The 20,430-nt window shown below is 32.3% G+C and overlaps 2 protein-coding genes across 2 annotated transcripts; one reads left to right on the top strand and one right to left on the bottom strand.

Annotated features, from left to right (window-relative positions):
* Window positions 1–284: 284 nt before the first annotated feature.
* On the bottom strand, window positions 285–3,160 carry LOC112453475 (28S ribosomal protein S18c, mitochondrial). Its single transcript, XM_025014262.1, has 3 exons — window positions 2,935–3,160; window positions 2,083–2,290; window positions 285–737 (listed from the first exon to the last, which is right to left on the bottom strand). The coding sequence occupies exons 1-3, from the start codon at window positions 3,070–3,072 to the stop codon at window positions 646–648; spliced, it is 438 nt and encodes a 145-aa protein (XP_024870030.1). The 5' UTR covers window positions 3,073–3,160; the 3' UTR covers window positions 285–645.
* Window positions 3,161–5,928: 2,768 nt separating this feature from the next.
* LOC112453494 lies at window positions 5,929–20,230 on the top strand. The gene is given in 24 exon segments (XM_025014284.1): window positions 5,929–5,971; window positions 6,582–6,804; window positions 7,033–7,198; window positions 7,434–7,653; window positions 7,818–8,097; window positions 8,305–8,570; window positions 8,643–8,826; window positions 9,281–9,520; window positions 9,599–9,689; window positions 10,472–10,716; window positions 10,799–10,973; window positions 11,244–11,515; window positions 11,740–11,851; window positions 11,928–12,014; window positions 12,105–12,239; window positions 12,367–12,641; window positions 13,835–13,959; window positions 14,084–14,239; window positions 15,344–15,395; window positions 15,397–15,463; window positions 18,122–18,340; window positions 19,000–19,183; window positions 19,261–19,333; window positions 19,846–20,230. Coding segments are annotated over 24 exon segments (4,029 nt in total). The 5' UTR covers window positions 5,929–5,943; the 3' UTR covers window positions 20,000–20,230.
* Window positions 20,231–20,430: the final 200 nt, after the last annotated feature.

The following is a 20,430-nucleotide window of genomic DNA, read 5'->3' as shown; positions in this document are numbered from 1 at the left end:
ATATAAAAAAAGGTACAAAATGTTAATTTAAACTCAAGTTAAGAAAATAGCGCACTCGCTTCGATTGTTTTTGTTTTCTATTTTCTTTTACTTCGATAATAGAGTCTTCTGTCAAGCAAGCGTATAGGAGAATCAAAAGTTTCATTTTCTAATATGTAGAAAATCTATAATCTTCATCCATTTTCGTCATTAATATGAAGTCCACGTTACAGTTCTTAAAACGGAAAAGGCTACTTTTCTTGTTAAAAATTTAGTCGCAAAAATAAAATGTAAAATAAAAAAAATTTTGATATTTACATATAATTACTGTATTACAAGATTTACATATACTATAATGTTCTATAGAATTATTTTGATATTCAATTAGCAAAATTATTTCAATATTCAGTTCACGTCTTGCAATACTACTTTTAACTAGTATTGCAAAACGTGTTTGTTATAATCGAAAATTGTTATAATCGTGTTTGTTATAAATAATTACGCATCTGTTGGACATATATGGATTTCATTTAGCGTAAATATATAACAGTTTTTACTTGAACAGGGGAATTTGTTGATGCTAATGCAATTATAATCATATCTCATTTGTCGAGTGTTTATATATAAACATAAGTATATATGCACATATACAGCTATTATACTCGTTTAATATTTGTGTGGCCTAAATGGATGATTTGGATCAAACAGTTTTGGATCTTTAACATATTCCTGTTCTTTCGTCCAGTAACCCATTAAACCTGAAATATAAAAACAAATGTGTATAGTTATATCTTGACGAATCTGTTTTCCATGTTTCCTGAATTTAAAAAATATATGTAGATATAATATGTGGGGCATTCCATGCCAAATCGACCTGGGTTTGATCATCAACCTCTCGGATTTGATCGGCGGTTTTTTATGTTATTGTAAATTTTGTCTAACTCTCCAGAACATCCTTAATGTCCAGCTACTTAACATTATAGGAGGTGCTCGAAATGGCCACACATTCAGTCTGTATTTGTAAATAATTCTCAATATCTCCTGGATATTTCCTGACCTTCTTGATTTCACACCGTGTTGAAACGTCACTAATTTACTGTGCATTAGAAGATTGAATAAATATTCAAATCAGGAAAACGCAAACATGCATTTGATGTATGGACTTGCCGATTGTAATTCAGCTTTTAAGCAAGACGTCTGTGTATGCGGATCATTTCCGTAAAAGACATCTTCCAGACAAAAAAACATTCCAGTGATTAAGTACTTGAACGCCCACGAGGTACAGGATCATTTTAAAACACTACACTACTGCAGGTTTGCATTCAGGTCGAAGGTGGCTATTTCGAGCACTTCCCATAACGTTAAGCAACTGCACATTACTGGAGTAGAAACATGACTATACGTACCGTGGGAACAAGGTCAAACAACACGTATTGATATAAACTTTTTTTTGTGACTTGAACCACTGCAATACTTCCCACGGTACGTATTTACTTTAGAGAACACCACGCCGATGACTTTGATCTTGACATACGTTGTATGTGGTTCCCATTCATTTTCACATATTTTAAATAAAAAATACAAACTACAATGTTTGTACGTCGCCGATAACAGACAATGACCGTTAAGCCCGTATCAGACTACGGCGTGGGCGTGAGATTGAATTAAAATTTAATCAATCAGAATAAAAAAAAGTTAAGTTTAATGAACTTTGCTCTGCGTGGTCAACGTTCAATCCAATCTCAATCCCACGCTGATACAGGCTTTAGTCCGTGTCTGGTATCGAAACCTTACTACACTGCAGAAATAACAATCAATATATGTAAGAAAAGAGCAATGTTTATCATTTAAAGACCTTGATGTATTCAACACCCATCGACGACGTACAAACATTGTATAAATGTATATTTTTCTATTTAAAATATGTGACAATGAATGGAAACCACATAGAATATAGTCCTATTTACAATAAAGATTGGTTTATATCTCAACAGGTATTTTATTTAGGATCCATGTTTACTGGACGTTTTCTTCTTTTACTTTGATGAGTACTTTCAAAATAGAGGACACTTTTTTTTAAACACCCTGTATGCGTATATATACCTGCACTTTGAGCTTTTGCAATTTCTTGTTCTAGTCTCATCTGTTTGTGTTTGCATAACCCTGTTATGTGTCTTCCATATATCCTGCCTGTGTATCGACTTTGAAACTGTGAAAGTAATCTTACATTCTTGTAATCTGGTTCAATGCCCAATCTACACAGAATACATTCCCGTTTTTCTTTTACATAGGGATTTTCAATTTTAATAGGCTGCAAATATAAAAAAGAAAACATGTAAATATATCATATCACATAAAAACATCCAAAACAAACGAAAATAAAATATTATGACGCATGCAATAAAGTTTTGCACAGAAATATACCTATTTCTATTTATGGTAATTATGAAGGCGAGAGGCTTCCTCCCCAATTTGGCTGAAACTTGACAGTTTTGTGTATTTTGGTGCGTAAAACATGAATCTACAAGTTAAACGTGTCGCTCTCACGTAGGAAAAAAGTTATTAAGTACTAAAGTTGACAGTTGCTTGAGTGGAAAGTCTATATATACAAAGTATAATAAATGACCGACATCCCAACACCACGCAACTGTCAACTTTAGTACTTAATAACTTTTTTCCTAATTGAGAACGACACGTTTAACTTATAGATGCATGTTTTACGCACCAAAATACACAAACGTGTCAAGTTTCAGCCAAATCGGCGGAGAAGCCTCTTTCCTTCATACGTACCCTATTTATAAATACACAAAATAATGATTTACTTTGATTTATGGTTCGCATTGTTTCAAAATATACTGAGTAATGAGTACTAAAAATCTGTAGTTAATGTTATATTATACATATGTTAAAGATTTTCAGTACTGTCAATACATTTCAGAATGCGCGTTCTCTTACCATATCATCTTCCACTGCTACATTAATTTCTACAGAGTTGTCGGAGGAACTTTTACTTATAGTATGAAAATACGATTTGCTGATTTTGTTAGCAACAAACGTTGTTGCAACTCTATGTAAGGCTAAAGCAGAAATCATTTCGCGACTATTCAAGACTATAGCAAACCCAAGATAACCTCCAAATCTTCCAAATCCTCAAGTTTTGTAGAAAGTTTAGTGCCCGTCTACAATAGATGTTTTAAGCCCTAAAGCAGGGCACACACACTTTTTGTACAACGTTTCGACCAATCGCGTTTCGCGTTGCTCGATTCTTAAGCGGGGAGCACACACTTCTGCACAACGCATAATGCGTAAGCATAAGAAAATTGATTGGTCCATACACATGTGCATAAGGAAATAGACCAATCAGTTTTCTTATGCTTACGCATTATGCGTTTTGCAGAAGTGTGTGCTCCCCGCTTTAAGCTGGCCACACACACTTTTCGTAGAACGTAACAGTAGGGTTTCGACCAATCGCGTTGCTCAATTCGGCCGTCTATAACCGTAGAAGTAAGAATCGAGCAACATGATTGGTCGGAACCTTACTGTTACGTTCTACGAAAGGTGTGTGTGCCCTGCTTTACCAATTCTTACTTCTACGGTTACAGACGGCCGAATCGAGCAACGCGCGAGGTCGAAACCTTACGAACATTTCTAACTAGAATCGTAAAATCCATATTACGGACAAAATATTGAGAAAATCGCACTTTAACTATGATATTCGTAATCAGCAGCATCGCCTTCAAGCTGCTAAGAGCGATTTTTTGGAAAAATGGTCAAAATAGAATTTTCGAGTTTCTATATAAAAAGAGTTTTACAAAGTGTCTGTACTATATGGCATAAATTCCGCATGCTAAACTTTACTGTATATTCTAAACAAGAGGGATACACAAGATATTAAGTTAAACAAAAAATACAAGAGCTATGCACTTATAGTATTTTGCTGTATTCCATCATTTACTATATCCTCCTCTACACTTGTGTATCATGAAATAACCACATTAAACCTTTTACATTCCCTAATCATTTTACGTATATAGGTCATAACACAAAATCGCGCTTTTTACTACGGTGAGAAATCGATTCAACTCACGACAGTTTCGTTAATATTAACAGTAAAGAACTGAAATTACAACATAATACTATAAATATGGCATAAAGGTACATAACAGAGTACGTGCGAGCAAGTACATTCATTTTCCTTCTATTTTTTTCTTACATCTGCGGCGTAAAACCCCGCGCGACGTATATACCGGAGTTACCCTACACATCATTTAAGAAACCAAATCTAAAAAAAAAGTTTTAAAGCTTGAAATCTCTACTTTCGAAAACGGTTGTAGCTGTTTTTCACTTTCTACAATTACCTATCGTAATTTTAATGTACAGAAAACGATAAGCTCAATAAAATGGGAAATTTTCTTATTACTTTGTGGGCATGTCACGTGCACAAAAGAACATGGAAACAAAAAAATTTTTTTTTTACTTTTTTATGTTAAATCCTGAAGTTTTCTCTACAAAACCCTTTTAGAATTTAATTTAGATTTTTTTTATCAAAAGTTATCAAGAATTAAATAAGAAAAAGTGGGTAATTTGAGAAAAAAATATATGGATATATTTCATATATATAATTATTAATGAAACATTTTTTCGGACTTATTATACAAGGCGAGAATATGCTTATTAAAATATGCTAATTAACCCTTAAGGTGCATGTACGTGGGTCTACGACGTCCGAGTCAAAGTGATATCTGCTCGTAACTGTAAAACTTGCAAGCTTGTCAGAAGATATTAAATATAAACGATGTATATCAAAAAAATGACTATAAAATTGTCAGAAAATATGCAAAAACTATTATTGGATTTGTATAGAGCATCGAAATTTCCATCAAAATCACTTATTACCGGTAGATTCGCAAGCGTAAATCTCGATAATAAAGTTGAAATTTTTGAGAGATCAGAAAAATTACTTTTTACCATCAAAAACGTTTATGTCACGCTAGAAATTACACCATAACTCAGAATGTCATCGAATTCCGTTAATAATACTGGCACATAAAGACGCCTTTACAGTAAGAAAGGCAAATTTCTGCGATAGATTTAAATTGGTAAAAAACTTAGTGTTAAGTTTGCCCCGGTCTCCCCTATATTTTATATACACTGTAATTCGTTACTTTTGTAACTATATTAATTTCTTTACTTGCGCACCACGTATCGCGCCTGACTCTTATCGCCGTTTATTAATTTGTTTTGTTTATTTATCTTATTTACATATTTATTTCTTTGATACAATTACGACTGTTTAATACGTACTATATATAAATCAGTTTTTTAATATCAAGAACACTCTATAAATTCTACGACGTGATTGCACGTAATTTTAGATATAATAATTAACTGGCGACACTAATTTGAAGAAAATAGACGATACAAGTTGAAATGCGAAAAACATCTCAATACTGACAATAACAGCGAGGGAAATGTAAATGACGTAGAATGCTGACTAACACTGAAGGTGATCCAATGGCAATGGTAGGTATCGAAATGTTCGTAATTTTGTAAATTTTAAGGCAAACCCCTAGATAAAAGAGAAAGCACGAAAATCTTGCGTTGGCTCTCATAACTCCTTATTTAACATTTGAATAATTAATTAAGTTTCAATTTCGATTTCCCGCCAAGAGAAATATTTGTTTAAAACTGTTAAGTGCAGCAAACACACAGCTATACTTTCATTTTTATTGAGGTCATCGTTCTCTTCCGCTCCGTACTCCCACCAGTTCTGTCACAAGAAATAAGAAAGTACAAGCCGTTACTTTAGCCAGTCTATAGCCAGTCGTCTCATCGACGAGCCACAATTTTGTACGACCGTATGGATTACAACGCATGTTAATAATTTTCGGGTTTATCCGGGTCGCGATTAATAAAGTTGGAAAGAAAAGAACTTTATACGTTCCTCCATGTTCGCCGAGAGAGATGCGGTGGCTCGTGTTACTCTGTTGCAGTGAGTGAGAACGCGTCTTTGGAGTTCCGTAACATTCCATTAAATACTACTACAAATTGAGATTACAAATATCTGGACACATGTTTATATTATAGGACTTTTTCTTCTTAAAATAAGTCAGGGAATATCCTCTTCAAGTTTGTGTATACTTATACTTAGATAAAACCCTGTATAAATTTGAATTGTATTAGCCCTAAAAACGCTCTGTCTAAAAACAAAACTCTTTAAATAAAAGATTATTAATCATTTATATTCAAAATAATAATTTAAAAAAAAAAAACAATTATTACATCGCGATTTTTAAACACGAAACTTAAATAAACACAAGAAAACACCGATTCTCTATTATTTTACAAGACTTTATTTCTAAAAATTTTACAAGATGTGCTAACTCAACATACACCTTAAGATCTTACAATTATAGGAGAATTTTTAATTCTTATATAGCGCAACACATTATATAAAATAATTAAAATTCTGAAAAATAATTTTCTCGGTTCTTAAACATCTACAAATTCTAAATGTTCAAAGAAAACAATAAATTCTTTTCGCAAAACATTGATGGAACATTGGCTGATAAAATGATATTAAATTAAAAAGTGTTTTTTAGCAACCGTCGCGAGTTCGCTTAGACTCGCTGCATATATATCTTCTGGCGGTCTTCACGGAGAAATTCGATTCGAAAGAACCACAGAATCTTCGGTGCGAATACGATATTCTCTAAAGCCAACTTTGCAATATCCGGATCAGCAATGGCTGTGGTCAGTCACTCAATTTCCAGTCGACTACACAATTATCGATGGCAGATGCGACGAACGACATGTCGGGCAAAGGTTATATATATGTATATGCAATACACAAATATATATAGTTTTATAATAAACATCCCGTTACCGGTTTCTTAACAATTAAATTCTTATAAGTTTGAACATTTTTATTTAAAATTGGAATTATTTATTATATATAACAATAATACTATTAATATAATATAATAATAATATATCTAATAATTAAATAATCATTATTATTTTTCTTATTGTTATATTTCATTTTATTTACAGTATTATCGACTTGACAGAAAAAGTTGGACCTCTTGAATTGCCAACAAATCAAACAGGTTCGATAGAAGTCGCAGACTTATTTCTAACCGGAGAAATAGGTTTGTGGGGGAAGAGTTTAGTACTGAAAGATAATTATTCGCCAAGAACAATATGCGCTTCCATTACGGTAATTTACTACGTACACATATATTATATATATATATGTATATATATATAAGGAATCGTATAATCAAGAATGGAAAATACGAACGTAAAAATAATAACGTAAAAGTATTATACAAATTGTTCTAAGCCGATTAATTAAAAATTATATTTTTTTAATATTTCGAATTTTAATAATTAATAATAGGATAATTTATATATGTATATTATTAACAGCAAACTTTTTTCTTTTCGTTCAGGTTCTTGAAAGGAATATTGAGAAATTCGCCCAGGCGCGTTTTTATGGTCCTGTTGCTGGAACAGTTTTGTTTCGATGGTTGGGTAGTCAAATGGGCGATGATACCAATACAATTATCCACACGGATTTACATCACATCCACAAGCAGAAATTACAGTCGCTAAACTACACCGAGCATCATTGGAAAATATACGTTACCGATATCTTGGAAATTGGCAAAGGTATCCGCAACTGTGTGTGTAAAATTTTACATTTACTTTTATAATCCTTATTAATCAAATAATTTTTTTGATGACACACACTGACTTCAAAAGATAAGCTATTAAAATTATTTATTATTTAATAGTTAATTGTAGTTATACTTGAAATGTTTGCATGTTTTTAGATAAAAATAACTGTAATATACTTCAAAATGTATTTGATCCTAATAATTCTGGCGTTGGAAAATCTATTGGAGATGTTGACGTACGTTTGGGCAAAATAAAGGTTGCTATTAATACGCAAGACAAGTATAAAACTTTCTACAGAGATTCGGAACTGTCTTTACTGCCGGCGGATCTGCTTGGTCCACATCGTCACTTATACTTAGTTATCTTTCACCCCATGCATGAGGATTCGTTTTTAGCCTGTGCAAAAATCAATCATCGTAAACCGGTATATACAAAGTAAGAGCCGCGCGTAATTATTCATCATTAAACTATTGATTTCGTGCAAATGTCGCGTAATATTGATTGAGAAAAATAAGTTTATATAAATTAATGAAAGATTAGCAGAAAATATATAATATATGTAAATCTATAATGTATATATACAATGTGATCGTTACAAGAAAACAAGATTTCTTAAAATAATAATTTTTAATAAATGTTCAGGGCTGTAATTAATTCACGTGGCATCCGAGGCCAAGTTACGGCGATTCAAGAAACTCCGTTCAACCCAACGTGGATCAATATCTCATTAACGACAATAAATGATTTGGAAACTAGATTACGGTACGCCACTAAAGTGGCATCTTATAGGATCCACGAATTACCACCAGTACCGGCGAAATATGTTGGAAATATTGTTGATCCGTGTTTAACTACTAAAAAGTTGTTCAATCCTTTGAATATCGTTGAAGCGACTACTCCACCAGCAGGTAATTGTAATTAATAGAAAAAGACTTAAATTAATTATGATATTCTTATTACTTCGTAATTGAATCGTATAGGTTTTGGTACTCAGGATCAATATGCTATTGGGGATCTATCTGGAAAGCTTCAGGACCGAAAGGAAGGATCGTATCATAACGATATTCTACCTGGGAGTGCTAAACTCAGTGGAATTTATTGGGATACATATTTACCACTCTCTGGGATCCACAGTATTGTTCACAGATCTTTAGTTCTTTACAAGTAATTAATTATATTATAATACGCATCGTGAAATTATAACAGGACGAATCATTTAAAATGTATTACTTCAATTATTTTAGTTGTTTTTTTTTTTTTTTTTTTTTAATATTTCCATATAAAAATTACACAGAATTTTGGGAAGATTTACATTACGTACAATAGCGTTCGCGCGCGCGCATTTAATTTAAAAAAAATGCACAAAATATACAAATATACGTAGAATATGCAAATATATGCATTATGCAAAATTAGATACATATGCTTGAAATACTTTTTTGACAAAACAAATACACGTTCTGTTGTGGTCTTATATCTTTCTATAGAGAGGTCTACTCTCCTAAAAAAGAAACATAATATTTGCAACATTAGAAAAATTCGCAGTATAATTTTTATATATATTACGAGAGTTCTTTCATAACGCATTTAAATAATGTAAAAAATATTTCCTTATCAGATACAATGAGATTGATAACACAGGTATGATTCCATGGGTGTGTAGCACATTCACGCTTTATACACCGTATACCGATTGGCAAACGCCGATGTACACAGCAGAAGTGGTATTCAGATATCCCATCGTTGGTCGAATACTTTTCCGACAGCCTAGAGAAGATCCTGAAATGGACACTATTATAATAATAGAACATCTTGTTCATGCAGATGGCAATGCAATAAATAATACTGCGGACCATAGGTAAATATTGCTTTTTAAAATTGACAAATAATTTTACTATTGTACCTATAAAGGAGGTATTTGCAATTTATCATTTAGATGGATGATACATGAAAATCCACCGGGGAAAGATTTTTACAACTGGACAAATCGATGTCTGAGCGCTGGATCGCCTTACAATCCATATATGGTAATCAAAATTAAATAAAATTTTCTGATTCAAACATTTAAAATATTAAAAATTATGAAATTATGAAATGCTTCCTGAAAGCGCTAATAGATAAGCAGAGCAATTACGTACACTTCAATTACAGTTACAGTTTAAACCTTTAAAGCATTTTATAATTTTTGAATAACACGATAATTCTTTGCAAATAGAATTATATTTTATTGAAAATTGATATCGATATTTATCTATGAACATACACTCTTTTTGAAATAATATTTATAATTTAAACAATATAATATACAATATTTTATACAATATTAGTAAATAAAGTTGATTTCCTAAACTTTCTTTTCGCAAAAAAATTCTACTTTCTTCAATTTAACTTCGATTTGACATAATCTTGGCATTCTTTTAACTAATTATTCTTTTTTGCGAAGACACTCTAATCAACTTTATTTTTTAACACTATATACATATGTGCACGTTTATTTTTGTTTTTATTTTAAACTCTATTCAAGTAATATGTATGTTATGTTTATAAAAAAATATCGATATTTCCAATAAAATTGTTATATCTGTAAAGAAAATATGATTTATTCCAAAAATTGCAAGATGCCTCTTTTTTGGTAGCAAAATGTGTCGGTATAAGAGTATATTTTCTAAAAATCCAGTTATATATAAAATCTTCTTTCTCGAAATAGCTAATTCTTAATTATTTCGCATTATTTTCTAGCGCATGTTTAGTATATATTTATATTATTTGTATAATCTGTTTATTCATACATAGAACTATAATACTTCAGGTGAACTCGAAGCCGAATAGCTCATGTTTCGCTGCAGAAGCTTCGTTGTGTCGCTTGGGTGACTTAACGAGACATGGAACACTCGAAATTGCCGGTAGAAAGGTTAACGCCTCAAAATTGACTCGAAAACTTTTTACAGATACGATGTTATCTTTATCAGGACCTCACGCATTGTTCGGCAAAAGCTTAGTTATTTATGATGATCACGGTCCAGTTGCGAGGGGAGATCGATTAGCCTGTTCCATGTAATAGCATAATAAATGTATACAGTAAATTAAATTAGATTAAGCTAAATTTTTTATAGTAACGGTATAATTATATTTTTAGTATTGGTGGCGTTTATCGGCGTAAAGCAGTCATCAGAGATTGGTTCGGTAATGGTGAACAAATATCTTTGAGAGGAAAATTGGAGTTGCTGCAACAGACTGAATACGATATCACCAACGTGGAAGTATCTCTCGAAGGTCTTGATGGAAAAATGAGCGGATATCACATACATATGGTAATATTAATTTTATAACTATATATAAATTGTCACGTATATATAAAGATTTTATGCGTCCTGCACATATCCAAAATTATATATATATATATATATTACACACACACACAAACACAAACACACATCTACAAGGGTTGTTTGAAAAAGGTCCTTAAATAATAATGCATATTTTTGAGTTCAGAATGCACTTATTTATATATATTATATAGATATGGTCTATATATTTCATACATATACTAATGTAATTATTACTATGCACAATATTTACAGACGTCTGTAGAATACGATTTAGAATTTCCATGCGAGGGAACATCACTCTACGGACACTGGAATCCATTAGGTATCAATACGATCGATGTACCAGCAGCAGAGGAAGGTACGCTGGATCAATACGAGATGGGTGATCTGAGCGGAAAATTCGGCACCTTGGATAACAAAAAGAGATATATAATAGCATACAACGATACAACGCTACCTCTGTTTGGCCCAAGAAGCATACTTGGACGTAGTGTAGTGATTCATAAGAAAGAAAAAAATTTAAGGTAATTACGTTTTATAGTAAAATTTACAGAGTGCAGAAAGATTATGAGATTTCCAAATACGTTAAAAATGAAAAAAATTTTGAACATGTGAAATAATTCAAATAAAAGTTATCATAGTTTAAAAAATATAAAAGTTAGTATTATAGTTTGAGAAAAAAATATGATGCAAATCATATCAAATTTTGTATAAATGTATAGTATTGATAGCTCATCTCTGCGTTTAGATGGGCGTGCTCTACTATAGAGAGAGGATATTCTCCAGCCGATGCCAGTGAGTTACGTGCCATAGCGTCGTTCCACCATCCACAAGGTTTTGTGTACGGTTATATAAAAATGGTAATATATGTCAGTTGAAAATTTCACATAAAAATTTTACAAGTATGATTTTTTGAAACAAAATGTACACGTGCAGACGCAGCTTGTTTATAAAGATGGTAGCCAAAGTGAGACGATAATCGAAGTTAATTTACGACATCCTGGAAAGCACGATCGTAATATCGTAAGAAAATTATAATCTGATACTTTATCCGCGCGCGCGCGCGATGTGTGTGTCTAACGTATATTATATTAATTAGGCGTTTAATTTTAGACTAGAAATCACAATTGGGCGATATACGTAAATCCTGTTGGTGTAGATGCTGCAGTGAAAGTGAAGGACACTCGATGCGTAGCAGCGGGATATACATGGAATCCTTATTTCACACAACTAGCCGATCCATTAAACGTAAATATTATTCATTTCTTAATTGAGTCTATTCTTTAGTTTACTCAAGAGAACTTTTTAACAAACATTAATTAGAGTTAAGATAAAAAAATGCGTTCGTCAAAATAATTATTATATCGTTTCTTAGGATGATCTTTATAGAGAAGAATGTGGTCCAGATTTGCCACTTAGATGTTACGTTGGCGATATATCGTCTCGTCTAGGATCCATTAATATTGGAGAAAAGCGGCAAATATTTACAGATTCCAATTTTCCTCTGGGTGGGCCGGTATCTGCAATGGGCAAATCTATCATCATTTTTGATAAGGATTTTGGCGGCAACAGATTCGCTTGCGCAAATGTTGAACCCGATAATGATATCGTAAAATATGCTAATATCAGGAAACCACCGCGATTTGTGGTGTAAGCTATAGGCTATCTATCTTATGAGATAACATTAAATATTGTGTGCGCGTGTGTGTATCAAATGAATGATACGCAATATAGTGTCTAACATAAGAAGGGAGATAGACTGCGTGATTGTATGACGTATTATTAAGAGAGAACATTAGGGAGAACATTATGAGTCCCAAAAAAATCAATTATTTTTAATTTTATCTGAATATTTAGCTATTGAAGAATATATTTCTAGAGTTTTACTTTGATTTGAGATAAAAATAACGAAGTTATCAAACGTATGTACGTCAGGTCGCTTGAATACGCCGCTCGATAGGCGAAACGCCACGAATTATTGAGATGGAATCTTTTGATCTGCGTCGACCTGTATTAACTAAATACTAACTGATTCTAAGATCTTGTTTTTGTAATCGAACTTTGATTCCGGCAGATATTTTTTAACATTTATATAAAACTACTCATAGTCAAAGAGTTGATTTCGTATAAATTAAGCTTCTTAAAACTTCAAATGTGTTGTTTTTCGGGATCACTTTTTTACCTGATTGACACGATTTCTTCAAAATTACTTAATCGATTACCTTTAAAAGGTACTTTTTAACGTCCAATAGTGTTTTTTTTATATATATATACCTATATATTTTGACCTATTTTTATTTTATGCAAGTAAAAAAAGAAAGAACGCAATTTTTACTGAAAAATCGTAATTTCAACTTTAGATCGACTTAATGACTCCAAAATCATTTGTTTTAGGTGCCTAGAAATGAAGTAATAGTTTTAATAACCGTGAAGAAAAGTTTTACAACAGATTGTGTTTTTTATTAATATTTCAGCCAAAAATTAAGATTTTGATTGATTTCTTTTAAATCTAGTGTTTAAAATGTATACTTTAATTTCATACCGAATTGAAGTTTTAAAGTAAATTATTAACAACTATACATGCTAAAAACAACTCTATTTTTCGGCCTTGGTATGCTCTCTTAATTAATGTTCCTCTCTTATCTATTTGTAGGAAATGTTTTGTATTATATTATATAATTTGATAATTTGACTTGATTAAATGCAACTCAGGCATATTAAGTTTTTATGCTTTGATTTCATTCAAGTCCGTTTTATATGACTTCGAATTTGCGTGAAAAAAGTAAAAAAAAAATGAAATAAAAATGTATTCTATAAATAGAATAAATTTCTCGTTTTTACAGGGCGCAATTCTTAGAGGATGTAAGAAAAGTGATGGGTATTCCTGAGTGGATGTTATCTATTGACGGCAGAAAGACCAAAATATTACATAATGGCGCATGCATTCAATTTCTTTTGCATTTCAAAGGTAAATATTTCAATATTTGATGCTTAATAAAATAGTATTTCAAGGAGAAACAAATCGGTATCGAACACTCGGATAGTGTCCCTTTAATTAATTATACTTTTATTTCATGACTTTGTGTCTTCAGGACCAATTGCCAATAAATTGGAGCAAGACTTTAGTAAGCTTATATCCATTGGCAAACTCGAAACTCCCAGCTTATACATTCCCGGGTACATACCAACAAAAAGAAAAAGTACATTAGGACATCGACAGTGTGGCGTGCGCGATCCGGATGACAAAAGTAATTTTATTTAATTTATGTAATAAGTATAAAATATAACGATAAATTAAACAACAATAATTTTCTAACATTAATGTTACGATCAATGTTTGTTACAGACTTCAACGTCCGTCGTAGCGCGTCTATCTCGTTGTTAGCGGATATATTTATAATACTTTTAGTAATAGTAAGTAGGATAATATAATTCACATACATACACAAACCCCCCCCCCCCCCCCCCCACACACACACACACACACACACAATATTAGTCCATAATAATAATTTTATTTGTAAAATTTTTACAAAAAAGAAATAAATCGTATAAAAATATGATAGAAATGTATTTTATTTAAACATATGTTAAATGTTTTCTTTAATAAAGTCTGTTAAATTATACACCCAGCACAGATGTTTGCAGTCACATTACAGAAACGTGTTGCAACATTGAAAACGATGTTACAAAATTTTAATTCAAAACATTTGAATATTTTCTGGAAAATTTTCTTTTCTGAGTTATGTCATTGTGTAGCAAACGAGCGATATATGCGGGAACACATGTGCATTCTTGAATATATCGGACAGCTATTTTTAGTATCCACGTGCTTGAGATATCATGCTACAAATCGAAAGCTCGGTCAGGAATAATAATGCGTTTGGTATACCGCGGATCGCTTTATGAGAAATCGTCATTATAAATAAATGAGACGAGAAATAGGGTGTCCTAGTTTTTATCAAATTACATTTGTAAGGAATATTTTGAGCGATGTACACTCGAGATCTTTCTTTTTCAAACGTGCCGCGATTCTTCTCGATATAAATTATAGATAAAATGAATTCGTTAATATAATTAAAAGCGACACGATTTCTTGGTTTGTCACGCAGGTTTTGTACAAAGAAAAGATCGTCCCGGCGATTATACTTTGGTCCAAGTGCGACTCGTCTTTGGAACGGCTGGATCAATCGACTCACGATCGGTCGGGGAGATCCCGGCCGGCGCTGAGAACGGGATGTCGTCTTCGTCGAGACGACGACCGTCAGAGTTCTACACTCCCTGGCGAACTGTTTTAGTCGAAACGTCGAAAGGGTCGCTATTTTGAGGCGACTCGCACTAAATATGGTCAGATAGACGTTATACCCGGGGCAGGGCACCCCGGCTCGGACAACCTCCAGCCCGCTGGTGGGGGAGATCCGCAGAAGTTACTTAGACAAGTTCGGCTCTATAATTCGGACAGTTGGTTCGTCGTGACCATCTCGTATTGTCCACCACTTTAGAAATCGACCTGTAGACATGGTAAGTACGTCGGTAAGGCGTCGAGAAATTCCTCGACACGAATCGACACCGACTCTCTCCCGGCTGTTCGAGAACCACGCGAGGATCTTACCGGATCCGGAGGAACGCGAAGAGCCAGATTTATATCTATGTGATCTACGAAATACAGGAACACCGCTAAATCGCGAATACGAGTGCATTTCACGAAGATGGATTACGCGCAGTGCGTGAAACGATATATACCGAGTGACGACGATCAGTTAATCAGTCAGACGAGATGGATGAGAGGATTATAAGTATTGCCATTGGAGAATTACGTGACGAAGCGAGGCAGTGATCTTCACCAGACCTTTGATAGCAAATCACTCGAAATTTTAATGCGCAGATCCTAATTAAATATGCAAAATCGTCACTTTCTCGCTGAAACTTATGTACCTTTTTCTGTCGTAATACTAAATTATTGTAAAGTAGCAAAAATAATCGAACGTCCCTGGTAAAAAAAATTCTCATATTTTCTCGGAAATTTACTAAGAATTCCTCATATCTTAAATTTATGAAAAATTCTAAAAAAATGTGTCAAATTTCTCAGATACTTTCAGAAATAATTGAATTGAGGATTTTCGGAATATTTCAACACTATGTTGTATGAAAATTTTTAATAAATTGCGCAGATTTTTTTATATTTATTCAGATTTCTACAAAAATGTATTGTCGGGATAAATCTAAAATAATTCATTATTATGTTGCCTGAGTTTTTCTGGGTAAACGTTCCAATTTGTATAAAAAAAAAAATTTAAAAAAGTCTCAAAATTCTGAAAGCCTTAAAACTTTTATAAAAATTCTCAGACATTTTTCCTCTTTTATATATATTTAAAATTGGATGAAAACAAAAATAAATATTTTCGGTAAACACGTTACGCAAGGCATGTATAGTTTATATGAAGATAAAATAATGAAAGATGCAACATTTGTTTCGTGCGAAAATATTATTATATATTTATTTGACTAATAACATGAAATGTGTATGTGTTCGACGTTAATGTAACTTCATTGCGATAATTATGACAGTACGAATAATTATGTAAGAATGGTAATACGAGAGGCAATGCGATAACTGGATGATCGCTCTATATACGTCCTGGCAGCTTTTCCGTACGATTCTATTCTTAGCACCAACCGGCAGCGCCCGGTAAATTTTCTCATGCGATAATTGGACTAGCCTTTTCGATTTCATTTAATTATTAGGGACCAATCAACATAATTATACATCAACAAATTAATTCTTACATTTTAGTTTAGTTTATTTATCGATTCTCAATATAAAGAAAACATATGCATTTTTTATTCTACCCGTAAATCTATCATGAAAATATTTGTGCAAAATTTTCAGATAAAAAGAAACAAAAACAATTTACAATATAATGTGTATTGTAGAATATGGAATATATTTTTATTAATTATGTATAATAATCGTTTTTACTTCAATTTCTTTTCTTTATTTAGTCATTCGTACACGTCGTTTATTAATGTATACTTATTTGATAAAGTTGATTAAATTTAACAGTTAAAAAAAATAATTTTTCTTATTTTCACTGTTTTCGCACGCCTTTCAAACTTTTAAACAAAAGTCTTGAATTATTGAAGTTAACAATAACGAGCCCATCGAATCACTTCGAATGTAATGAAAACCAAGAATTTTATGAGTGACCTAAATATTTTAAAGATGTATCTTTTTTATGATACAATACTTTATGTTATTATTTTATATTATTTATTCGCTCTTTATTTTATACATAAACATAAAAATAGACAAAATTTATTTTTTTTTATGTTAAATGTTTCAGATATTTAAGCACTTCTAAAGAAAAATCTGTGCGATATTCAAGGCTTTCAAATGTTTAAAAATATGAAAAATTTTAAGATTTTTCAAAACTTAAGGCTTCTGCCTACCCGCCGCTTCTATCTTTGTTTAATGACATCAGAAGCGAGAAATCACATGCCAAAAATTCTTGCGGTTTTACGTTGAAATAAAACGATATATCCATAAATCAATTGTCATTGATTCAGCACATTTATAAAATATACAACACTTTCCTTTGGCTTTAATAATCACTAAAAAGCCGTAAAATTAACGTGACATGCAATCTACCTTTTTAGCCTATCTTCTTTCATTTTCTATTTTACAGCTATTTATTGATTATTTGAACAAAAGGAAAGTACTCGGTATATTTTACAAATGTGCTGAATCGATTACAATTTCGTTTTATGGATATATCTTTTATTTCAAATTATATCGCAAGAATTTTTGGTATGCGATTTCTTGCTTCTGACATCATCAAACAAGAATAGAAGCGGCGAGCAGGCAAAAGCCATAAGAATTTTTTAGTTTTAAATCATATTTGAAACAATTCAATTGTTTATATAAATTATTCAAAAATTTTCAAAGAAAAAACGCTTATCATAAATTATAGTAATCACTTTTTTTATTAGTCAAATATTTTATTTTAGATATTTTATAAAATAAAACTATTAGATATCTTTTGTAATCATGCAGTGATAGTTCTTTCCAGTAATAATAAAAAGTTTCTGAAAGATGTTACAATAAAATATTGCCGTATTTTATTTCCTAGGCGGATAAGGAGAAGAAGAAGAAGACTAAGAAGAAGGAGGAGGCGCCAGCACCCGAGCCCGAACCAGCGCCAGTTGAAGAGAAAGCACCAACTCCTACAGGAACCCCAAAGGATTCTGGTTCCGCCAGAGCAAGCAGCCGTGGCAGTCGCAAGGCTAAGCGCAGCGGATCCAGTGTTTTCTCTATGTTTTCCCAGAAACAAGTGGCCGAATTTAAGGAGGTATAGGTCTAAAAAAGCTAATTTCACATACAATCCTAATTCCATTCCGAACTTCCCTCTATTTTGGATCTTTCCACTCTAGCGCTTCCATTATTCTGATATAACTATATTCCTCTGTAAACTGCAATTCTGGATTTATGATTTATTACTACACGTTTGTTACGTAACTACAATCATATTAGAACAGAAAACGAGCGAAAAACGAAACATGTATACGCGAAACTTGTTTAGGCCTTAAAGGTAATAAGTCCCCATCTACAATAGATGCTTTAAGCCCATAGTCTTTGTTTTAGAGAGAAATTACATAGGTTCTAAGCCTCAAGCCCTAAGCTTTTAAAGATGGGAGTTGGCCAACTCGCTTCGGGCTTATAGAGCTTAGGAGAGGAGCTTAGAGCAGCGCGAGGAACGCTCAAAGCCGGAAATACGTTTAGAGCATAAAGCATAAGTCTTAGAGCTTAAAACACCTATTGTTAAAGGGCACTAAGAGTTAAGAATCGAGGAGTCTAATTATATCAGAGTGGAAACAGTCTTCAGTATATTAGCCTTGCGAACACTTCGCAAACCAATAAATATAAAATAAATTACTTAATTAAATTAATAATTTTTGATATTTATAAAAACTGTTAATCACCGCTGCATCACCGCTGTTGCGTTTGCAGGCATTCCAGCTAATGGACGCAGATAAGGACGGTATCATTGGTAAGAATGATCTTCGCGCAGCCTTCGACTCCGTCGGCCGATTGGCGACCGATAAAGAGATCGAAGAAATGCTTAACGAAGCTCCAGCGCCTATCAACTTCACTCAATTGTTGAATTTGTTCGCTGTTCGTATGTCAGGATCAGGTACGCATAATTTATTAATTGGCAAAGCAACCGACGGATGTTGGGTTTTAAAAATTTAATATATTTTTCCTCACCAGGTGCTGACGACGATGATGTTGTAATTAATGCCTTCAAGACATTCGATGAGAACGGCAAAATCGATGGCGAAAGGTATAGTATATATATATAATTTCCAATTCATATTAAATACCGCCAAAAATTCAAAATACACAAATATATGCACAATGTCGTTTCTGTGCCCATAATGGGCTAATCTGCAATATAATTAATCTATTTGCCATGTGCTAATCTGCCACGTGCTAAAATTAATAATGCCTAAAAGTCCTACAACTTCGAAGGATAAAGCTTTTCTATTAATTCTCTTTATCTTCTATATGTATTTATAAATATGTACACATAATTTTCTTGGTATAATTTTCATTAGTTTATAATTATTTCTTTAAATTTGTTGGCTGTTAAATATTATTTTATTCAATAATAGATACTGAAAGATGCTTTTTAATTCCTTTGACAAATTTTAAACACAATTAGCTTTAAAACAACATGTTTATTTTTTCATTAGAATATATTATATAAAACGAAATATATACGATATAAATATATAATACTCGTGCTTGCATATAGAAAAAATATATAAGACAATTTTTACGTTTGTTATATAGATTAAGGCACGCATTAATGACATGGGGCGACAAATTCACACCAAAAGAGGTGAATGACGCATTCGATCAGATGTACATCGATGATAAAGGTTTCATTGATACCCCGAGCTTAATTGCCATGTTGACCGGCACGGGCGAAGAAGAGGAGGAATAAGACCAATTGAAGTTATATCATCAAGAAAAGAATGTTCCTCGGTTGAAGCCTCGTATTAACGTCAGATTCGCACAAAATTTGCCTCAAAAGAGAACAAATATTTTATACTCAACCCGTCCTCTCTTCTATTTTCTGTCCCCCTCTTTTCTTTCTCGTTTCATACTCTTTTACTCAGTGACAAAAATATAACAAGGACGTAGCACGTGCTATATTGTTCAGTCTAAATATCTATTTCTCATTCTTTTTCTGTTTCATTCTATTTCTCTTTCTTTCTCTTTGTACATCTCTTCGTCGCTCTATCTTTATCATTTTTGCTATTTTTTGTTCTCTAATTTTCTCTCTCTCTCTCTCTCTCTCTCTATCTTTCTTGTCTATATTTCTCTCTTTCTTTCTCTCTTTCTACGAATCTTCCTCTATCTTTTCTTGTTCAT

The sequence above is a fragment of the Temnothorax curvispinosus genome, unplaced genomic scaffold (genome assembly GCF_003070985.1).
Source record: "Temnothorax curvispinosus isolate PA1 unplaced genomic scaffold, ASM307098v1 QBEX01000305.1, whole genome shotgun sequence".
Classification (NCBI taxonomy): Eukaryota; Metazoa; Arthropoda; class Insecta; order Hymenoptera; family Formicidae; genus Temnothorax; species Temnothorax curvispinosus.
Note: the sequence above shows the minus strand (reverse complement) of the source record. Positions and strands in the feature narration are given on the sequence as shown.